General features: G+C 41.6%; 1 protein-coding gene across 2 annotated transcripts; it reads right to left on the bottom strand.

Annotated features, from left to right (window-relative positions):
* Positions 1 to 602: 602 nt before the first annotated feature.
* Positions 603 to 14,379, bottom strand: LOC135489040 (uncharacterized). Of its 2 annotated transcripts, XM_064774124.1 has the most exons (11): positions 14,261 to 14,379; positions 10,966 to 12,672; positions 10,340 to 10,426; positions 9,282 to 9,452; positions 8,875 to 9,056; positions 8,419 to 8,568; positions 8,103 to 8,217; positions 7,656 to 7,676; positions 6,331 to 6,508; positions 5,760 to 5,959; positions 603 to 5,154 (listed from the first exon to the last, which is right to left on the bottom strand). In XM_064774124.1, exons 2-11 carry the CDS (start codon positions 12,650 to 12,652, stop codon positions 4,934 to 4,936), a joined length of 3,012 nt encoding a protein of 1,003 aa, XP_064630194.1. In that variant the 5' UTR covers positions 12,653 to 12,672; positions 14,261 to 14,379; the 3' UTR covers positions 603 to 4,933. The 2 variants fall into 2 exon arrangements, with proteins under 2 accessions (XP_064630194.1, XP_064630195.1); XM_064774125.1 differs by lacking the exon at positions 7,656 to 7,676.
* Between the last annotated feature and the right edge of the window lie 3,997 nt (positions 14,380 to 18,376).

Raw genomic sequence — 18,376 nt, forward strand, 5'->3', positions numbered from 1 at the left:
TCAGCGTTCAGGTAATCAGGCTCTCGGGATGTTTCTGTCGCCCAGAGCTGAGAAACCCCTATCCACCGATCAAAGCAAAGAATATTACAGAATATATCAGAACGCCATGGAATTACTAAGCTAACATTAGCATTACAGGCAATGCAGTATCCTGAGGAAATCAGGGGTTAATGTTCGCTTCCCCTGCCCTTTTGTGTGCTGGGCCGGAGAAGCGAACAGTGACCCCCGATTTCCTCAGGATGCCATTGCAGTGACTCAAATTAGGTCGTGTCGTTTTGAGAAGGTTCCAGAGCAGCTGTGCTAACAGCGCTGGCAAGTGAAGAACTTATTCCATGGCGCTGGCGAACTGTCTAGACGTCCAGGGGCATACTCTTTAAGTCTAGAACCCGATGGGTTTACAATATCTGGGGTCAAGTCAATTAAACCAAGCCGCTGGTCGGCACCAACAAAGACTGCTCAGTTACAGGATTAACGAATTGTCATCAGTTCAGGGCTTAACAGAGCACACAGGGCATTGGCAATTTCGAAAGTTGAGTTACTGACTCCTTCTCAGAGTTAGCCGGCAAGACATTTTGGAAAACAAAAACCAAAATAAAATGCAGTGACCCCTCATGAATTGTTGTTTTATTGAACCTATTTCGGCTGTACATGGATCTCCACGCAATGCAGTGATTTTGATAACATTCCTAGGATGGGTATAATTTATAAGATACAAAAATACATCTGAATGTACACAGAATGCATATGAACTAGAATAATATCACAGCTAGAAGACAAAATTACAACAGAACACAATAATCAAATCACTATTTTGGTTTCACGAAGCATAACAGTATTACATTGGCTAGTATTTTAAGACAGGTCAAAATGATTAGGTAGGGCCAATAGTCTATTTGAAATTGCCCTTAAGGGGCACGCTGTTCAAGTTCATTGGATTTAGTGCTTGTTCAGGAAAATAGACACACACAATTCTGGAATGCCGTTATGCATGAAAATTTGCTATAACTTGTTTTGTTTTTTTTTACTGTCTACATGATGTCAAAAATTCATATTCAGTGCATATTATTTACCTGATTGGAAATTTTCAAATTTTTTAATAAACGGAGTGGTCCTTTAAATAACATTATACTGAAGAGCTTTTACATCACTAATTGTTTGTCAAGAGCTATCTCAGCACAACATACAAACACTGTTAGGGAATTTGCACGCACCACTGACAGAAACCAGTTTTAACATATCATAACCATTTTTTTAGGCAATATTTTTATCGGAATTTTTCACCTCCTACAAAATGTTAACTATTTTCAAGACGTCAACAACAGTATTCCCCCACAAAGCAAGCCAATCGTGGTCGCGTGTGCAACCTCTAAAACTAGGGTCAATATAACTTCAAAAACAACTTGTGAACATACCGTCACAGTGCACCACAACATGCAAGCACAACTGTTACACATTGAGTACTTGGCACTCTACAATTCACATCAAATAAATGTACAACCCATTTGATTATCTATTTCTCCTGGAACTGTCTATTACATGTAAGATTCTCACCAACTTTGTCATTCAAACCCCAAATTATCACTTTTCTTTTCAGACAACGTCATTCATGCACAAAGATCCACAATTTTCACATTCCCAATAATGGTGATTGCATAACAAGCCATCAGCCTTTCGATCTGCAAGAACAACTGCAATAGTACCGTAGTTAAATCACGATCAGTTGTGTATGAAGAAATCGCATACATGTACATAAAAAATAATTTCAGGTCTCAATGACAACTGTGTGAACATTACTTTAAATTTTCCAAACTCCATAAAATGTGACCGGTATAAATTTTACGATTCAACAATACATCACTGTGTTTTTGGCACTGGCGATAAAAGCTAGAGAACACTTCAAAAATGATTTACTCACACAAATATAATCATACCTTTTCCCCAATTGGTACCCTGAAGAATCTGGACCACATTTCCGATGGGCCAGAGCAACATTCACCAAGTTGCTAATGGGTCCCTCTGCTATCTGATGTCGTAACTGTCACATCAGTAAACTCTGACTTAATCACCTTGGTGGTGTATTGAACTGCGATTTTGACGCCAAGGTGACAGTGTGACGTCACATGAATAATTGAGACGTCGCATGATGAACCCATTTTGATTCCAAACAAGAGAGGCACTGCAGCCTTTTTCACGGGATATTCCCCATTTCCCTAGCCAGGCGAAAAATGTCCCATCAAAAAAACAAGGCATTAGTCGTACTTCCACCTATCAAATCCCCGTGTCTTTTGCGCTTACACCTGAATTGCCGTGTCTAAATAGACCCGTGTGTCAAATCCCCGTGTCTATTAGCCCCATCGAGCTCGATGGGGCTAATCGGGGGCTAATTTAGACCCGTGATCAACACGGGCTTTTTGATAGGTGGAATCTGAATAGCCCCGGCAATTGCAAGTTCTAAGACCCGGCGACAGATGGCGCGGTGTAGTTGCCTCAGTATTGCGCACGTGAAATTCTCCTCCAACGGGAAAGAAACACAGGAGAGCTCCCTACCTACAGCGCACCTGTCGCCGGGGCTATTAACCATTATCTAACACCACTGATAGGTGTAAGTGCGCCCCGGGTTTTTTGACACACGGCGAAGACACGGGTCTTGAAAAAACACGGGGTTTTATGATAGGTGGAACTACGACTAGTGTCACCAGTATGAGTGTGGGATCAAGACCCACTTGTTTGATATTGACGCTGTCGTAACTGAACCCTGAGGCCAGCAGTACCAGGCCGTGCCCACTTACCCAAACCCTGCCTAGCCCCTTCAGAATCTGGTGTCTCGGAGAAGAGAAAAGATGCTCTACAAATGTACAACACAGGTGAACACATTACAGTACACTATACATCCCCTGTCACCTACATATGTGACTTCAAGAAGGCATATACAATACTATTAAAGGTGCATCAAAACTATATAGAGTGCAATATAAAAATCACGCTATTTATTTTGAATAACTGCACAAATTACTTGGCTATGGTATACAGGGTGATACAACGCCAGTACAATATACTTTCAATACATGTAGGTTTACCACAAACACGTTCGTCATTTATAAGTTAGATTTACACCTTATGTACACGTATACACATCACTTATGTACATAAGATTATAAAATTGCCATTTTAACACAGGTTTATTACACAATGTAGCTGTACACAGAGGCTAATATCTGCACAAGGTACTAGCATGTACATACACCACAATGACTAGACATCACATTGTCATAATTATTGTTTTGATGTCGATAAAAGAATACAACATCCGTCATGAATTGCTTAGTGCTAAGTGGTTATGTGCAGTTGAAGCTGTACATGTGTATACACTTTACCTAGTTTGATTTTTACGCTATGCATGCATACAAATTTGTCTGGATTTTGCCAATGCATTTTCAATAAATTTCCAAATTTTCCACGTGATTTTTCTCAAAATGGCCAAAATATACATATCTCGTTTAGCAATGAAACTCATCATCTTTTATACATTACACCAAATATTTCTACTGAAAACTTCAACGACTACATTGAGGTGACTAAAAATGTTTGATCTTCGCAACAGGATACATGTGTCATTCGTGGATACTCATGGTAAGACCATATCACATAAAACTCAGGAAAACCCATCAATATATTTTGAGCTATCGTGCTTTAAGCGCGGCGCAAACGAACAATTGAATCACTGCGACCTGGAACGGGGTCTTGACAAGATGACGGGTGATTGAAATTTATCCAATCGGCGGCCGCATACCAACCACAATCGCCATGTCGCCATGGTCGCTGCGACTCAAATAGCTCATTTGCAGGGCGCTTTTGGGAAGCACCATGGTAAATGCATCAACATTACATCGTATCACAACAACAACTATAAATACTCGCACGAACACACTCTAATCTACTTTTGAAATATTACAAGTTTATACCACAAATTATGATTTTTCCTGGGATTATTCAACACAAATAATGGTCAATTGATACAAGTAAGAAACCCGTAGCATGCTTTGAGCCGTAATCTCACAAATTAACTGGGAGTGAACCATGAGCATGAACCCCAAACCGTAATCCGCTTTCAGATCCCGCACAAGAATAGAATTATATTACATCTGCCGAGGTTTTGGTCAACATTTCAGCTCCACCCTAGCGGTTTTGGTGAGGCAATCAATACCGACAGTGAGGTATCAATTCCTTTAACCACATCTCGTGCCTGAAATTACAACAACGAATTCAAGCTTCAAGCTCCTCTTCTCAAATCAACTTGGTCTGTTTGACTATGACAGTTTGACAACAACTATACAGAACACTGTTTACCCTAAACAGACTATTTGCTCCTCGTAACTTTGTTTTTTTATACGTACAGCTTTCACATTGGTTCATCTGATCGTGGTTTATGAAAGCTCACCTTCCTTTAGGCTCTGAAGTAGTGATTTGCCAAAAAATAGCTCGTTTACAAATATGATTGTGATTTAAGTTGATCTTTTGTGTCACGCTTAAGCGACCTTAGTTCTACCTCATTCAAGGTGTGTGTGCGTAAACTTGAAAGGCACATGAAAACTGTCGAGTTAACAGTATTCTGAAGATTCTGTAGCTTCCATTTAAGCCACACTGTATTCAATTCAACTCGCACAAGGCAGATACCTCACCCAGAGCCCAGAGGCCACACTGGTGTAAAGGAAAATCTCTGAAAATCTCCTAACACCCCTTTTTTTTCTACACACAGGAATGATGTAACAGATTATGAACACATTATGAAGCCTACTCTACTTTAGAAGAAGGAAGTTTACATATTATAATCAGTGAATACAACAGTAATGTAGGCAAATGTAGGACAGAATACAGCAAGGCCTCAGGCACCACAAGTTTCTAGCACATGAACATTGCATGCTGAGAACAACGTCTACGGATTGAAACACGATGAGAATTTCCAGTTCCTTGAGCCACCGTGGACACGCAGAGCGAGCCAGTCTTCAGTGTTGGGCATGGTGTAATCATCCAGTTCTAGATCATTCTTCTGACCACTTCCATCACTGCTGATGCTCAGCTGGGCTGAACCAGACTGCGATCCGCTCTCTGTACTTCCACTTGTTTGTTCCGTAGCATTAGTGCTGTACTCGACACCTAAGGAAAAAGAAATCGAATGTGTAGACAACACAAAAAATCGTGCAGTTTTCCCAAAATTTAACCGAATTTAATACAGTAGAACCTCTCTATTAAGGACACCCTCGGGACTGACAAGTGCTGTCCTTAATAGAGAGGTGTCCTGATTAGAGAGGTCAAATTGAATGGAAACAACCAATTTGGGACCAAAACTAGTGTCCTTGATAGAGAGGTTGTCCTTAGTAGAGAGGTGTCCGCTAACAGAGGTTCCACTGTACCACCATTTCTGAGCACATTCATTAGAAATAGTGTTATTTTGTTGGGTGTTGTGTTTCTCTGCAAATGAGCGATTCCTGTCACTGGCCCTGTGATTATAGTCATTGCGGTGTTCGACCAAAAGGTCTCTTGTCTGCGGGTTAAAGAAACAGATACCTCACAGTCGGTATTGGTCTTCTCCCAAACACCACTCGAGTAGAGCTGGCCTTTCACCAAAAAACTCCGCCTTGGTTTGGGCCCAATTTTCGCTCCACCCTCGTAGTGTGTGGTGCCACAACGAATGCCTCCAGTTCAGTATCAATTCTATTAACCTAAAACCGTCCAGTATAGTCATCGTTAGAGCTACTCACTTCGTTCATCAGTGCGCGATTCCTTCCCCTTGCCAGCATTCCTCGGTGGCTGTCTCTTGAGTAGTAGAACAGCACCATTCAAGTATTTGAGAATATCCAGCGCCAGGATGCTCTGTTTGACCTCCTCATTCTCCAGGTAGGCATCCAACCAGATGCGTACATGTTCGAAGTCAACTTGGAGTTGATAGGCACCATACAAACTGAAAGGAAGTGATAGGACGGTCCTCTTGAGTGATGGTTCAAGATTTGATCATATGTATTATCATTATTTTCTTTTGGTGTTTGCTCTACAGAGTTGGAGGAGTTGTTCTCCATAGGGCATTTAATCTCCTCTAAGATACATAGTGGGATGAGCAATAGCCAAAAGGTTATATTTATGTTAGCTGCCACCACTTAATCTTTGAAATGAGCCAATGAATTTTGATAACCGGGATTTTTAGTGTCAAGTGCCAGGGTGTCCCCTCTATTTCTGCGTCCTAGATCTGCCCCTGCATGGGGCCTTATCTTCTGATCGAACACAGAGAGCCATTTTCTGGCAGCTCATGTTGGGAATTCAAGCCACAACACTTACCTGAATTTGATTTTCTCCTTGAGGATGAAAGATGTCCACGCTTCGCACATCTTTGTGACGGCCATGGATATTGCACCGAGCTGGGCAGTGGTCTTTAACTTGCTAACACCATCCACGACAGGCTCAAGGATTCTGTCCAAGGCCTGTTGGACATATGGGTTGACTTCGGAGGGAAAATCTGGAGGAAAACAAGATCATTTTATGGAAGAGAAGCAGCAATTGAAATCATCCGTCCTTTTTTCAGTACACTGCACATCCCTCTATTCGTCTATTGCATGTCAGACTTCCCACTTTCGCACACAGAACTTAGGTGTTGAAATGGGGCCGTTCCAATTTGATACCCCCCTTCTATGCATGTGTATGCTTGAGGCAGTAAGCCTTCCTGGGCACGGAAGCAAAAATACTTAGTGACGTGTAATAGCAAAGAAAAATGTTCAAAGCATCTTTCCAATCCCTAAGCTGTACTGGTGCCCACATAAAATCGACCCCACACTTTTGACCCCCTCTCCCCCTTACGACGTGCAGTTACTAAATAAACAGCCCCTATAACAAACGAGAATCTGAAATCTGAACGTCTGAAATTTAAAACAATACATTATGTTAATTTAAAACGGATTTCAATTACATCTTTACTGCAAAATGTTTGGAAAAAACTCTGTAGTTTTTAGCAGTATTGTTGGATTGGAAAAGACGTTTTCAAATAACCCAACAGACTACCTCTTTTCAAAATTTTCTACTTCATGATAAGTGGCTACGGTACTACTCCGAGAGTAATACATTATACAGCTGATTAGAAACCTAGCAGATTGAAATCATTATGCATTATGTGGTACACAAGGTAGGTGAACAATGAATGATTTTATTATCAAGCAAAGGTGGTGGATTGAAGACAACTACAAGATCAGGATGGCATGGCGACAGGGACCAAGCATTTAAATAACGATTAAGGCATGTTGAAAAGTATTTTTGATTGGGTATTCTGACACTTACATGACTATTTTGAGCATTCTTATGATAGCACTGACTGATGATGCTTATAACCCGGCAAAAAAGTATGATACGTTTCCATTTAGACCACATCACGTTTTATCTTCATTGATGGCAAGTTGACAGCAAGACTTTTAAACAAACATTCCAAAACTGGACACTATTTCCTTTCATCACTTTTTTGGTAATACATATTTTTATTGAGGAAATTTGTTTTTAATCAATTTTAGGCCTGCAGTCAGATGTGTACACCCAGTGAAACAGAATTACAAGATGCAAAGACTACCAGGTGCACTGAGTGACAAGGGAACTAGACACTACATCTACTGAGAGCTAACCTGTCTCCGACAATAATGCGACTGGAAGAAAGAACAGCGTATGAGATAAGATGATTTTCACCGAGTTAAAGTTAAAATTCTTCCATAGAGTGATTGGTTGGACGACCCTCATTTAGGAGTATGATACATTATTCCCCCCTTGGACAAAATCAGCCCGATGGTGATTTAAAGTGCCTCACTGTGTCTGTGTCCACAACACGACGCCAGGACTGTGAGATGGGAATTCTGTCAAAGTTATATTTCTAGCCAACCATCTATCGATTAACCTTCTCTTGGCATAGCCTAATTTCGGTGAAAAAATCAGACGGCCGAGTGCCTTGTTTTACACTAAGAGGCCCTGTGACTACTAGCAAGGCATTGATAACATATTCATACCTGAAATTAATAAAGACTAAAGGCCAAGTCTTTACTTGTTCTCGATCATTCAGAGAGGAAAGTTCTACTTACTTTGATTAGCCTTTTGTTTCCAGAGTTTCCCAGTGGGCATACACTCCTCGAAGAATTCCAGCGACATCCTGTAAACATCTTCGCCAAACGATTTCATGGCTTGGCCAGACAGGGTCTAAAATCAGGAAGAAATGTCAGGTGAGGAATTGATTCTCCAGGGTTTTATGCAAAAGCAAGAACAAGGCATCTCAATTTGACATCTCATTCAAAGTGACGTCTACACACGACTGAAAAAAACACTGTGTCTGTACCCATTATTAATGTCAGGACAAGAAGTTTGAAACCTTGCCACTAAACCATGCTGCAATCTCCTCACCTGCAACTGTCCATTTTTATTATTGAGCTGTTGCAAAAGCCGGAGTAGATCAGCCTGGAAGTTGGTGTCGGGAAGGAGGGCAGTCTTGCTGTGGGGCTCGCACAGAGGTTGTGACATCTGTAGGGCTTTTGTGATCTCATCGGCAAGAAGCTATAAAGAAAACAGTCACTCTACAGATCTGAAACAGCCCTTTATGAATCATGGTATCATTTATTTATAACTATATGTAGCACTAGCTGCCAATGAAGGTTATCAACAGAATGACATCACACCCCAAACAGCAAATAACGTAAGATCTTTACTGTAAAGCGACCTTAAACTACAGTCATATTGAGGCCAGTTCCACATACTGCCCATCAAACAAGGAACAAGTTTGCCTACCAACACAACCATGACTTTTATTTCCAAATTTTCCTGTCCTGGCTGAATTCACTGTTGCAAAATACATGTTCTCACCTTTGCATCACTCTGTATAATCAAAAGAAAAGATCCCGCCGACCGGGCCGCCATGAACTGATACGATTTGGTCGTACACCAATTTAGAACCAGCTGGGTGGTGGTAATCAGCCGCAGCATCGCCGCATGCAGAAGTGGTAGCTGAACCAATTGCATCATCATCAAACTGTTCGGACCAGAATCTGGAAATGTATGATACTTCTCAGTGCATGTAGACTTTCAATAGAAAACAAGAGCAACGTAAAACATGACACAAGTTAGAGTAGACAGCTAATGATTGGAAAGAAATTCAAGATGAAATTTAAAGCACTCAGACAATTATAGGTGCTCAAATGTCGGAAAAAAGAGCCAAAAGATTTCACTCTCCACTAAAGTGCTTGTTTTGATAGCACTTTTAGAAAACTTACTTTTTAGCGTGGTCCTATCACTGGGGCTCTGTTGCACCATGCTAAGCACGCTAGTCAGGGGTTGGTAGCAGTCCCGTAGTTCTTTACCCGTTCTTGTACAATACTCGTTGTGGATCAGAGGAATAGGGTAGCACTTGTCAACAGCACCTGATGCCAGTGCTGTGCATATCACTACAAAAACAAAACAAATGCATCTAATTTTTGATCTGACAGATACATGTACTTCTAGTTTACAGATTGTACCACATCAAAACATCATTCCTTTATAAAGGAAGTCTATCCACTTCCATTTACTCAGTACTTACTTTACAAACTTTAGTAACATGCAAGATGAGATGACTAAGTGTGTGTGGATGCCTTGGACAGTAGAGGATGATTTATCCTGGACCAGACGTTAAAAATGTCTTGGGGAATATAACGAATAACATGGCATTGGAAATCTTAAGTTTTCCTTGAACAAGTTAAGTTTTCTTTCAGATAAGGCAAGTTTTGACCTGGTATTCGGGGATGACTTACAAATAAATGTCTGATAACTTTATTTGGCCTAGCCATGGTAAGATTTTTTTACGAGTCCATTACTTACAACCAATCCCACTACACTATTCATTCACATTATTTTCATTCACAATATTTCCACTGATCCTTTGATGTGACACATTCCTGTCATTCTAACCTACTTTCTCCCATTATAAATGGAATCTAAAGGACTTATTTAGACAGGCCAATATCCTAAGATAAAGTAATTTTTCAAGGCCCAGGCTACACTATCGACATGTACCACTGAACGAACAGGAATTACGAAAACATGACCAGGCTTTCCACAAGCCTATTTTCAGCACACAAAATGTGTTTTTAGGAAATGCTAACTAGCATAATTTGATGCTTTATCAAAGGCAATAAAGCAAAAATTTAATAAAACTCATTCAATACTTTCTACTTTTTGTTGAATAAAAAAAAATAGGGCCATTGTGCTCACCAATTTTGTTAAATTCAGCGCCTTAACGACCAAATCATTGCCAACTTGCATCCAAAAATACTTCCAACAAAAACATACTTACTTGTATCCCAAGATGCTATGGCAGCATGACCCTGTAGCTTCCTTGTCACCATCAAAATCGACGGAACAGCACCAGGTGGGAACAAATCTGAAGACAAAAATGGGAAAGTTGGTTTGTAGGCCACCATATATGAAGACTAGCATATGAGCCTGCAGGTCAGATTATAAAGGGGAGATTTTCTGAAGAATGATACTCATTTCATACTTGAGGGCATTCCAATCTTTCAATTTTATCATCCCCAGATTTTATGAGAAATTAGCTTTGTTTGCATGAGCACTTACGCAATGTGATTTTTATTCATAGGCTGACAAAGAAAGGTACTTTTCAGTTTCATGGCACAGCAAACTATACTCAAACTATTAAGTGCAGATGGACAAGTTGGCTGGTGGAGCGCAACCTTTTGGTGACCTCGTGGAGACTCCTGCAGATGTGGTGAGGACCATTGCGGGGAGTCGGCCTAGCAGGCAGAGCAACCGCCATCATGCAAGGTAAATAAGGGAAAAAGAAGTTGCTAAAAAAAGGGTTATCTTGACGATTTCCAGTTACTGTAAGCCTTGTTGACATGATGAATATTACGCCAAAAATGATGTTGTTTTGAACAAACAAACCTAGGTAGCATTTCTCACCTTTGACTGACGTCTGCTTCATCATCTGCACGACCATGAGGATGACCGTAGACGGACACTGGTGGATGTGGCCGACCTGCTGCTCTCCCATATTCCCATCGCCCCATGTGTGATGGAAGAAGAAATCGAACAGAAAGTTACTGAAACATTGCCACAACGTGTCCATGTAGCGATTCAACAACTGTGCCTTGACATTCGTGTCTGCAGTGTCACCCCAAGAAACTGATTTCCTTTTCGACGGGTCCTTTTGATTATTTACAGTTGGATCGCTCCCTCCGCTACGCAGGTGTGGTTTTTTCTTCGGCGAATGTTCTGATCCTTTGCTTGCACTCCTTCGAAGGAGATTCGTACACTGACAGACGGCGGATAAAAATCCAACGGCAAAGTCATGCTCGCGTTGCATGAAGTGCAAGAGAGGAGAAGAGTGTGAGGTTGAAAGATTAGGGGCTTCAGTGCTACCCACTTTTAAGAGGGAACTGCTCAGACTAGCTTGGCTACCCGTAGCACTGTGGTAATCACTCGTATCCGATTTGCCATGTAGATTCGACCGGTTCATTTCTTCACCAATGAAACCGGCCCATGGGTACTCCTGGATTTTCCAGACTTTTAGCTTGTTCAGAAGTTCTTCACTCATGGTGAAGAAATCACGGGTCAGTGTCGCTGCATATTTGGAACGTTCGTTTGCAATAGTATTGAGAATGCGAGTAAATGGCACAGCTTTCACACTTTCCAAGCGTACGCCAAGGTTATTACTATGGAAGGGGTGCCAGTTCTGTTTCGTCACAGAGGTCGGAAAACGGTGGCGGCCGCGCAAGAAATCTAGACGGCTGAATGTCTCGTAGGGGCACGTGACATGTGTGGAACGTATAAAAGATATGATGGAGTTGAATTCCTCAATCCCTCGCGTTATACTCCACAAGCACTCATGCGATATCGAGTCTTGATCTAGATGCGCAAACACTTGCAAGCCAATGCGTATCAATTTGTCAATCAACCAAAGAGCCTTGTCACGCAATTTCGTCAAAGTCACGCGAACAAAATCTAACTCGTGGCACAGACTTGGTAAATGGGCGCTCAACCACCGTTCAGTGTGTATACGCTGTTTCACAGAATTCCAATGGTATATATGAACACGTAAATCCTCACATATACAGCTTAAGTATTCCAGATTTGTCGACGGTGGATCAGCCTCTTGATCATTGTGAACTATTGCATGCCATGTTGTGTACTCCTGACTGACCAAACCTTCCACTTCATCCACAAACAGAGAGAGCGCATGAATTCGACTGGTGTAGTCTCGGACCAGCTGTACTCTAGCCCTCCCCTCAAGCAACTTCCGCAATTGGGAATAACTCTTACTCAAGCTGATACTTCTTTGGCAATGAGTGAAACTTGCACCATAGGTGCGATTCCGCATGCAAACATGTGCCTTTGGGTTCAAAACGCGAAAGCTTTTTCCAAGCGTTTTGGCTGCATCACAGGCATCTTCTGGCTCGAAACATAAGCAGAGCTGCTGCCGAGCGGACGACTGCCTAGACGCGACGATGATGTCATCATTGTCAGAGGCTGTGTCTGTGCTGTCGAAGTTGTCACTGTCTCCTGTGTCGGGTGGTTCATCACTGTCAACTGATTGTCCCTTGCCGATGGTCTGAAGGCGGGGGAGACGTCCATACATACGACCAGCCATTCTTCATCAAAGTAACCGAACTGAAAATAGACAAGACGAAGACTGGATATTAAGATTAGCATGTTTTTCTTAACTTTCCCTTCTCAAAATGTAGACATTAAGATACATGAAACGAATACATTTTTAAACATGGTCTTGCATGTTTAAGGGACCTTTTCATAAACGCTGTTGGTATTGACTGTCTCAACAAACACTGCTGTTTGGAGCTGTCCAAATTTTTTAGTTCCAACATCATTGTGTTTGGTGCCACAACAACATACCTAGAGTCCGTCTCAATTCCTTTCCCAATCCCAATACAGAACACAAACGGTACCAGAAGAATAAAATGGTACTGTAAATACTGACATACTGATAAAACATGCATGAAAGGACATTACGGCAAAAATCAATAGCAACTATCATCTGCACCCAGATGGACTGGCCCTGGATGAATAATTTAGTTACATAACGGCCGGTAGAACAGAGATTTCCCTATGCTAAGAGCCATGAGCCACGTAAGTCAGTGATTTATAAGTGATGATTTAGAAGGTCGCTATCCAGGGCTGCTAGTCAATTACGTTTTTCTTAAAACCCTTTGTCTTTTGAGATTGCAGAACATATTGATTAGTGGCAACTACGGTTACAACAACACGACATGCAATAAATGTAATTGAATTGTGACTAGATATGTCATCACAAAATGAGGGGAGGGGGTTACTTATGATATGGACATGTACATGTACATCGTTTTGAATGCTTCATACAAAATCATGTAATAACAAGAAATTCCACTGGTGGTTTCCATGCATTGGAAATTTTGGCCGATGCGAGCGTGTTTTAGAAGCAGTGACTGTATTCAATGGTGACCAAGTTGCTAGGAAAGATGTGAGAGCCGTTTTGATTAGTGGATTTACCCCCAACCCGCAAATTAGCCTTGAGTAATGTCTGGGAGTGGAGAAGCATACAACTTGCTCTGGTTTTTCGAGGATGGTAACTGTACTGTGGGTTTTTTCTAGAGATTGCATCGTGAAGCTCATCATACGCTACCGGTATACAATGGATGATAGACCCTTTTACACCAGGCGGAGGAAGCCACTGGTGGCCCAGACAAACCTAGGCACAATGAACAAAAGAACATGTGATGATGTGGTGTGCGACCTGACCATGCGGTCTTTTGTTTGCTGCTTGTTTGTTGTGGCCAGCAGTGGCTTCCTCGGCCTGGTGCAAGGGCCTCTATTCAAGATAAGTTCACTTCTCTTGGCTTGCTCATTGCTGGCTAATATAGTCATACTCATAGACATGTCAATACCGACAAGGCCTAGTCATAGTGATATAAAAAATTTAAACACAGACCTTACACTTACAGTACACACCAACATTACTGACTGTTCACTTATTTATCTAGACAATCAATGAATGAAGACATGAACAGGTGATGAAAGAAGATTGACAGCAAATGTCAAAACCTTTTGATTTTTATATACACTGGCCGCTGCAAGTGCAATGCATACAGAAAATGTACTACAGCTGACGTGACCGAGTCGTCACAGTACCAGGTTATCTTTTTTCTAACACGATTTTCCCTTTAATCCTGAACGATTTGGAATGTAACAGATATTTCGTACTTACCTCAATTATTTTACAAATACTACATGTCTTCCATTGTGAGATTCAATCAGTGGTTAAGGAGAAATTCAGTGTTTTGGCAACATCATTTTGACAGCTCACTCATGTGCCGCCATGTTGCCAATAAACAATATCCCAGGATGCAAATTATTCGTAAATCACATGACCTGAAAATGGCTGCGGTGAATGTGCAACTTCCCTAAAGTTCCAATGTCCACCAATTTTGTGGGGAAAGTATTTTTTCTATTCTTAGATCCAAGTCGGGAATAATGTGACCTGAGCGCCGCTATCGGGGCTGATATAAACCAAGTTTTTTGGCGGGAATAATTTGAACTGCATGGGAGTAATGCCGTGAGAATTTGCACTGTATATATAAGGGTCCTGTTATGTAAGTAAGTTCGGATAACGATAAGCTGTGATCTAACGGTCGTTAGTACCATGTTTGGGGTTCACGGAATAACTCGTCCCCCAGCCCCCCCCCTTAAAAGGGGGGGGGGGGGATTTCCACCCAAAACTGGGGAATTTTTTAATTTTAAGTAATGGCTTAGTTCCACTTTTTTAGCTCAGATGGCGCCAGCTGGGGTCCTGTCAAAATCATCGATGAGGATACTCACCAAACTCTACAGGGTGGCCCAGAAAGGTTTTCCCTTGCACAATAGAATTCTATTGTGTACGGTATCTATTGTGTGAGGGGAAATAATTCTGGGCCACCCTGTAGTACATGAACTTGTCACCCTGTTCAAAGAACGAGGACCTTTCTGTTTTCCACCGCAACGGGCCTACTGTCGCTCTATATTGTTACATGCAGAAATGACTTTCGGCCAAAGAGAGTGCACCATATCTCTTATGGATGTGCCCTCCCCTTCATAGCTCGCCATGTTGTCAGCGAGTGTACCAAGTCTTTGTTGGATGTGCCATGCCCCTTCACTATGCGTACTCTGTCTGATCTAGATGTGTACTCTCCCAGCGTAGTGCACCATGTTTCTACAGGGTGGACCTTGTCTCCACCTTATTGACTACTTAATGAGTGTTCCAAATGAAAAGTAGCTGTAAACTATTATGATAGGTTTTCATGGATATATCATATTACCGAAAAATCTCTACGGGTCCATCGTTATCTAAAGCTCGCAAAAACTATAATTCATCATGTGACATATCGTTATAGGCCGACCTACACGGACACATGACATGATAATGTATTACTGCCACTTTCAGTAGGTTTATTGGTAACAATTGACATTGACTTTTCGTCTTCAAAAACCGTATCTTATTGTCATTGCCTGCTTTTATTGGATAAAACCTTCTCTGTCACTTGGATGCGGTGCAAATGGTGAGTATTATGAAAAGTAGGCTTGAGATTTCGCGATCTTATGATTCGTCTTCGGAAGGAACAACCTATTCATGGCTCGCCTGTCGGATAACCTTTAAGTTCCGGCAAAACATGCACAACTAAGAATTACAATTTTGAATTTGAAACTTATTTTGGTGGATATGCAACTACCATCGATCTTATCGGTGTATTGCTGTTCCGTATAAACAAGCATACATTGTTATTAGGCGTTTATATATATGTCATAGACAGGTCAATCGACAAACATGATAAAAACATGACAAAGTTCGACAACATTTTAGGGCACACATAGCTGTCAGATAAAAAAAGACCCATGATTAGTGGAATGCCTGTATGCGTAAACTCCCTTTCGTAGTACATGTACTTCATTCCTTGCAGGTTTCCATCTGAGCAGACTGTCTTGAGCCATGTTTGTCACAACCGATACAATCGGTAGGATCAGCTCGAACATCAACAAAAGCAAGATCATATCAACTGCAATCACTTTCATATCCTGTATTCTCTATCTTCTCGTCCTGTTGAGGTTCACAGTGAAAGAATTCGCAAATCCCAAGGACAATAGTACTGCGGCTTGCTGGGACTGGTCCCTGTCCCCGACGTATCATGGCTCTGTTTGTCCATACGTGTTCCTTTTTGCTGCCACTATGATAACTGCTTGTACACTAACGTTCAAAATTTGTGGTCACATCTCCGACTGTAACCCACGATGCTGCAGGCGAAACTGGCCAACATGTCTGCCTTATTCAGCTCGAATAGCACTGTTCCTCAGTAACGTTGTCTCCTTGACGCTGACTGGCGTCTTTTTAGCATTCATTTTAGTAGATAGCAGTATGATCAGACTAATGCCAGAACTTACAGGCATGATCATGGACGGGACAGAACAAGCTATTTGGTTTAGTCTTCTATGTGTAGGCATCGCTACGAACTTTATTGCACTGCTGATGAGTGGACATGACACATTCGAGGACAGGAGGCCGATTCTGGTGGAGGATTCGACGGATGAAGAGGGTTTCTTATATCGGGCTGTTGATGCTCAAAGGGACTATGGTAGTGTCCGGTGTAATTAGAGTCGTGGTGAGGATATAGGCCTGCTGCTTAGCACATTTATTATCGATGTAACAATGTAACAGATGAAAACAAAACCCGGGTCCTTATTTCTTATATATATTTCGAGTAAGGCAGTTTGACCTTCGTGATGAAAATGTAACTTTTTTGCATGAACTATGTGCTGTGAGATAAAAGATTTTGTAAAGCACCTTACAGAGAGAAAAAAACCCAGTTCAAACCTGAGACAAAGTGAGGTGTTTTATGGACAATTAAAACAGAGATTGGCGACTCCATGTAACTTTTTTGGACCATCTGGCTCCGGCCTAGAGCCTTCACTTCATAAAATTAAAAAGAAAAGACGGTACGAAAGGGTTAAGGACAATTAATTACCACAAGACGCAAGTGCGATGTGACGTGTTGTATAATTCACATCTCAAAATGCCGTGTCACGTTCAAATTAACCGTGCTTGTCTCTAACGACACACTGGCGGCCTTAAATAGACCTTAGGTAGATTTTGGGTGAAACCATCCATAAAGACGTTGCATTACACATGCATTTATAAAGAGAGGGATTGTTTAAATGAGCAAATGACGACGTGACTTGCGTACGCCTCGCCCGAAACTCGGCTCTAGCCCAGCCTAACTTTGACGTCTATCTCTGCGTATTACCGTGTGGTATCACGTATATGATCCTGTCCTTTTCAGATGAAACATCTCTGTATCCTTAATTCATTGACTCATTCATTACTGTGGTGTTCATTCATGGATTAGGATTCCAATACGCCAAGCTGAGACAGTAGACGGAGTTCACGGCAACTGCAAATAATGTAACCTATCATCGTACGGAAAGTGAAAACTGCTCACCATCTAAAAAGTCAATTAAAGAGGTTTTAAAATACATGTAGAAAGAATATCGTTTTTGATATCGACACTCGGCCGTTTAGTATATTGTCCGAAAACAGCTCTTTTCCCACTGCCCGCATATTTGTTAAACGGACCCAATTTTCTGGCCACGTGATTTTCTTAACTTGGCCAATTGCCCACAAGAATATATAATGATTATATGTGGATTCCCGATGATTGAATCATTTTCTACTTGCTGCGACTGGCAGATGTGATCCCCATCAGCCAGCTATTAATAATAGTAAGTTTCCCTGTAATTTCACAAGCCTGAATCTAATGTCAAAATACTTCATTGTCAGTAGGACGTATTTTCGAGTGACAGCAAGCATGGATTAAGAGATGCTTGGTGTCGGGGATAGCAAACTCATTGACAAACAGGACACGCCACAATCCTCCTCCTCTTTCTACTAATTACTTAATGAATACCAAGCTCATTCAACCCCGATGTAGACACAATAAAAAGCGCTCATGGGGCAATAATGCCACGTAACCTTTCCTGCAAGCTATCAGTGTCCCACATGAAACAGACCCCCAGGAATAACAGTCTATCAATTTCTTGACCATCCTTGATTTGGTGTCGAGAGCTGCAGATTTACATTGCAAGGCTGCTGCGGTTGCGTAAGTGACTCACGGAGGACACACCCACCTTTAACTCATTCTCTGGCCCGTTTATCGTGCAGCAGCATAACGCCGGGCCGCCAAGGTATGCAGAGTTAGGGCCATAGTCAGTGTTGTGTTTGACTCGGCGCCACTCTTAGCTTTAGCAACTCATACCCCTTAGTTAAACAGTTTTGATGTACGGTGAAAAGTTGATCCGA

This window comes from Lineus longissimus, chromosome 6 (assembly GCF_910592395.1).
Source record: "Lineus longissimus chromosome 6, tnLinLong1.2, whole genome shotgun sequence".
Taxonomy (NCBI): domain Eukaryota; kingdom Metazoa; phylum Nemertea; class Pilidiophora; order Heteronemertea; family Lineidae; genus Lineus; species Lineus longissimus.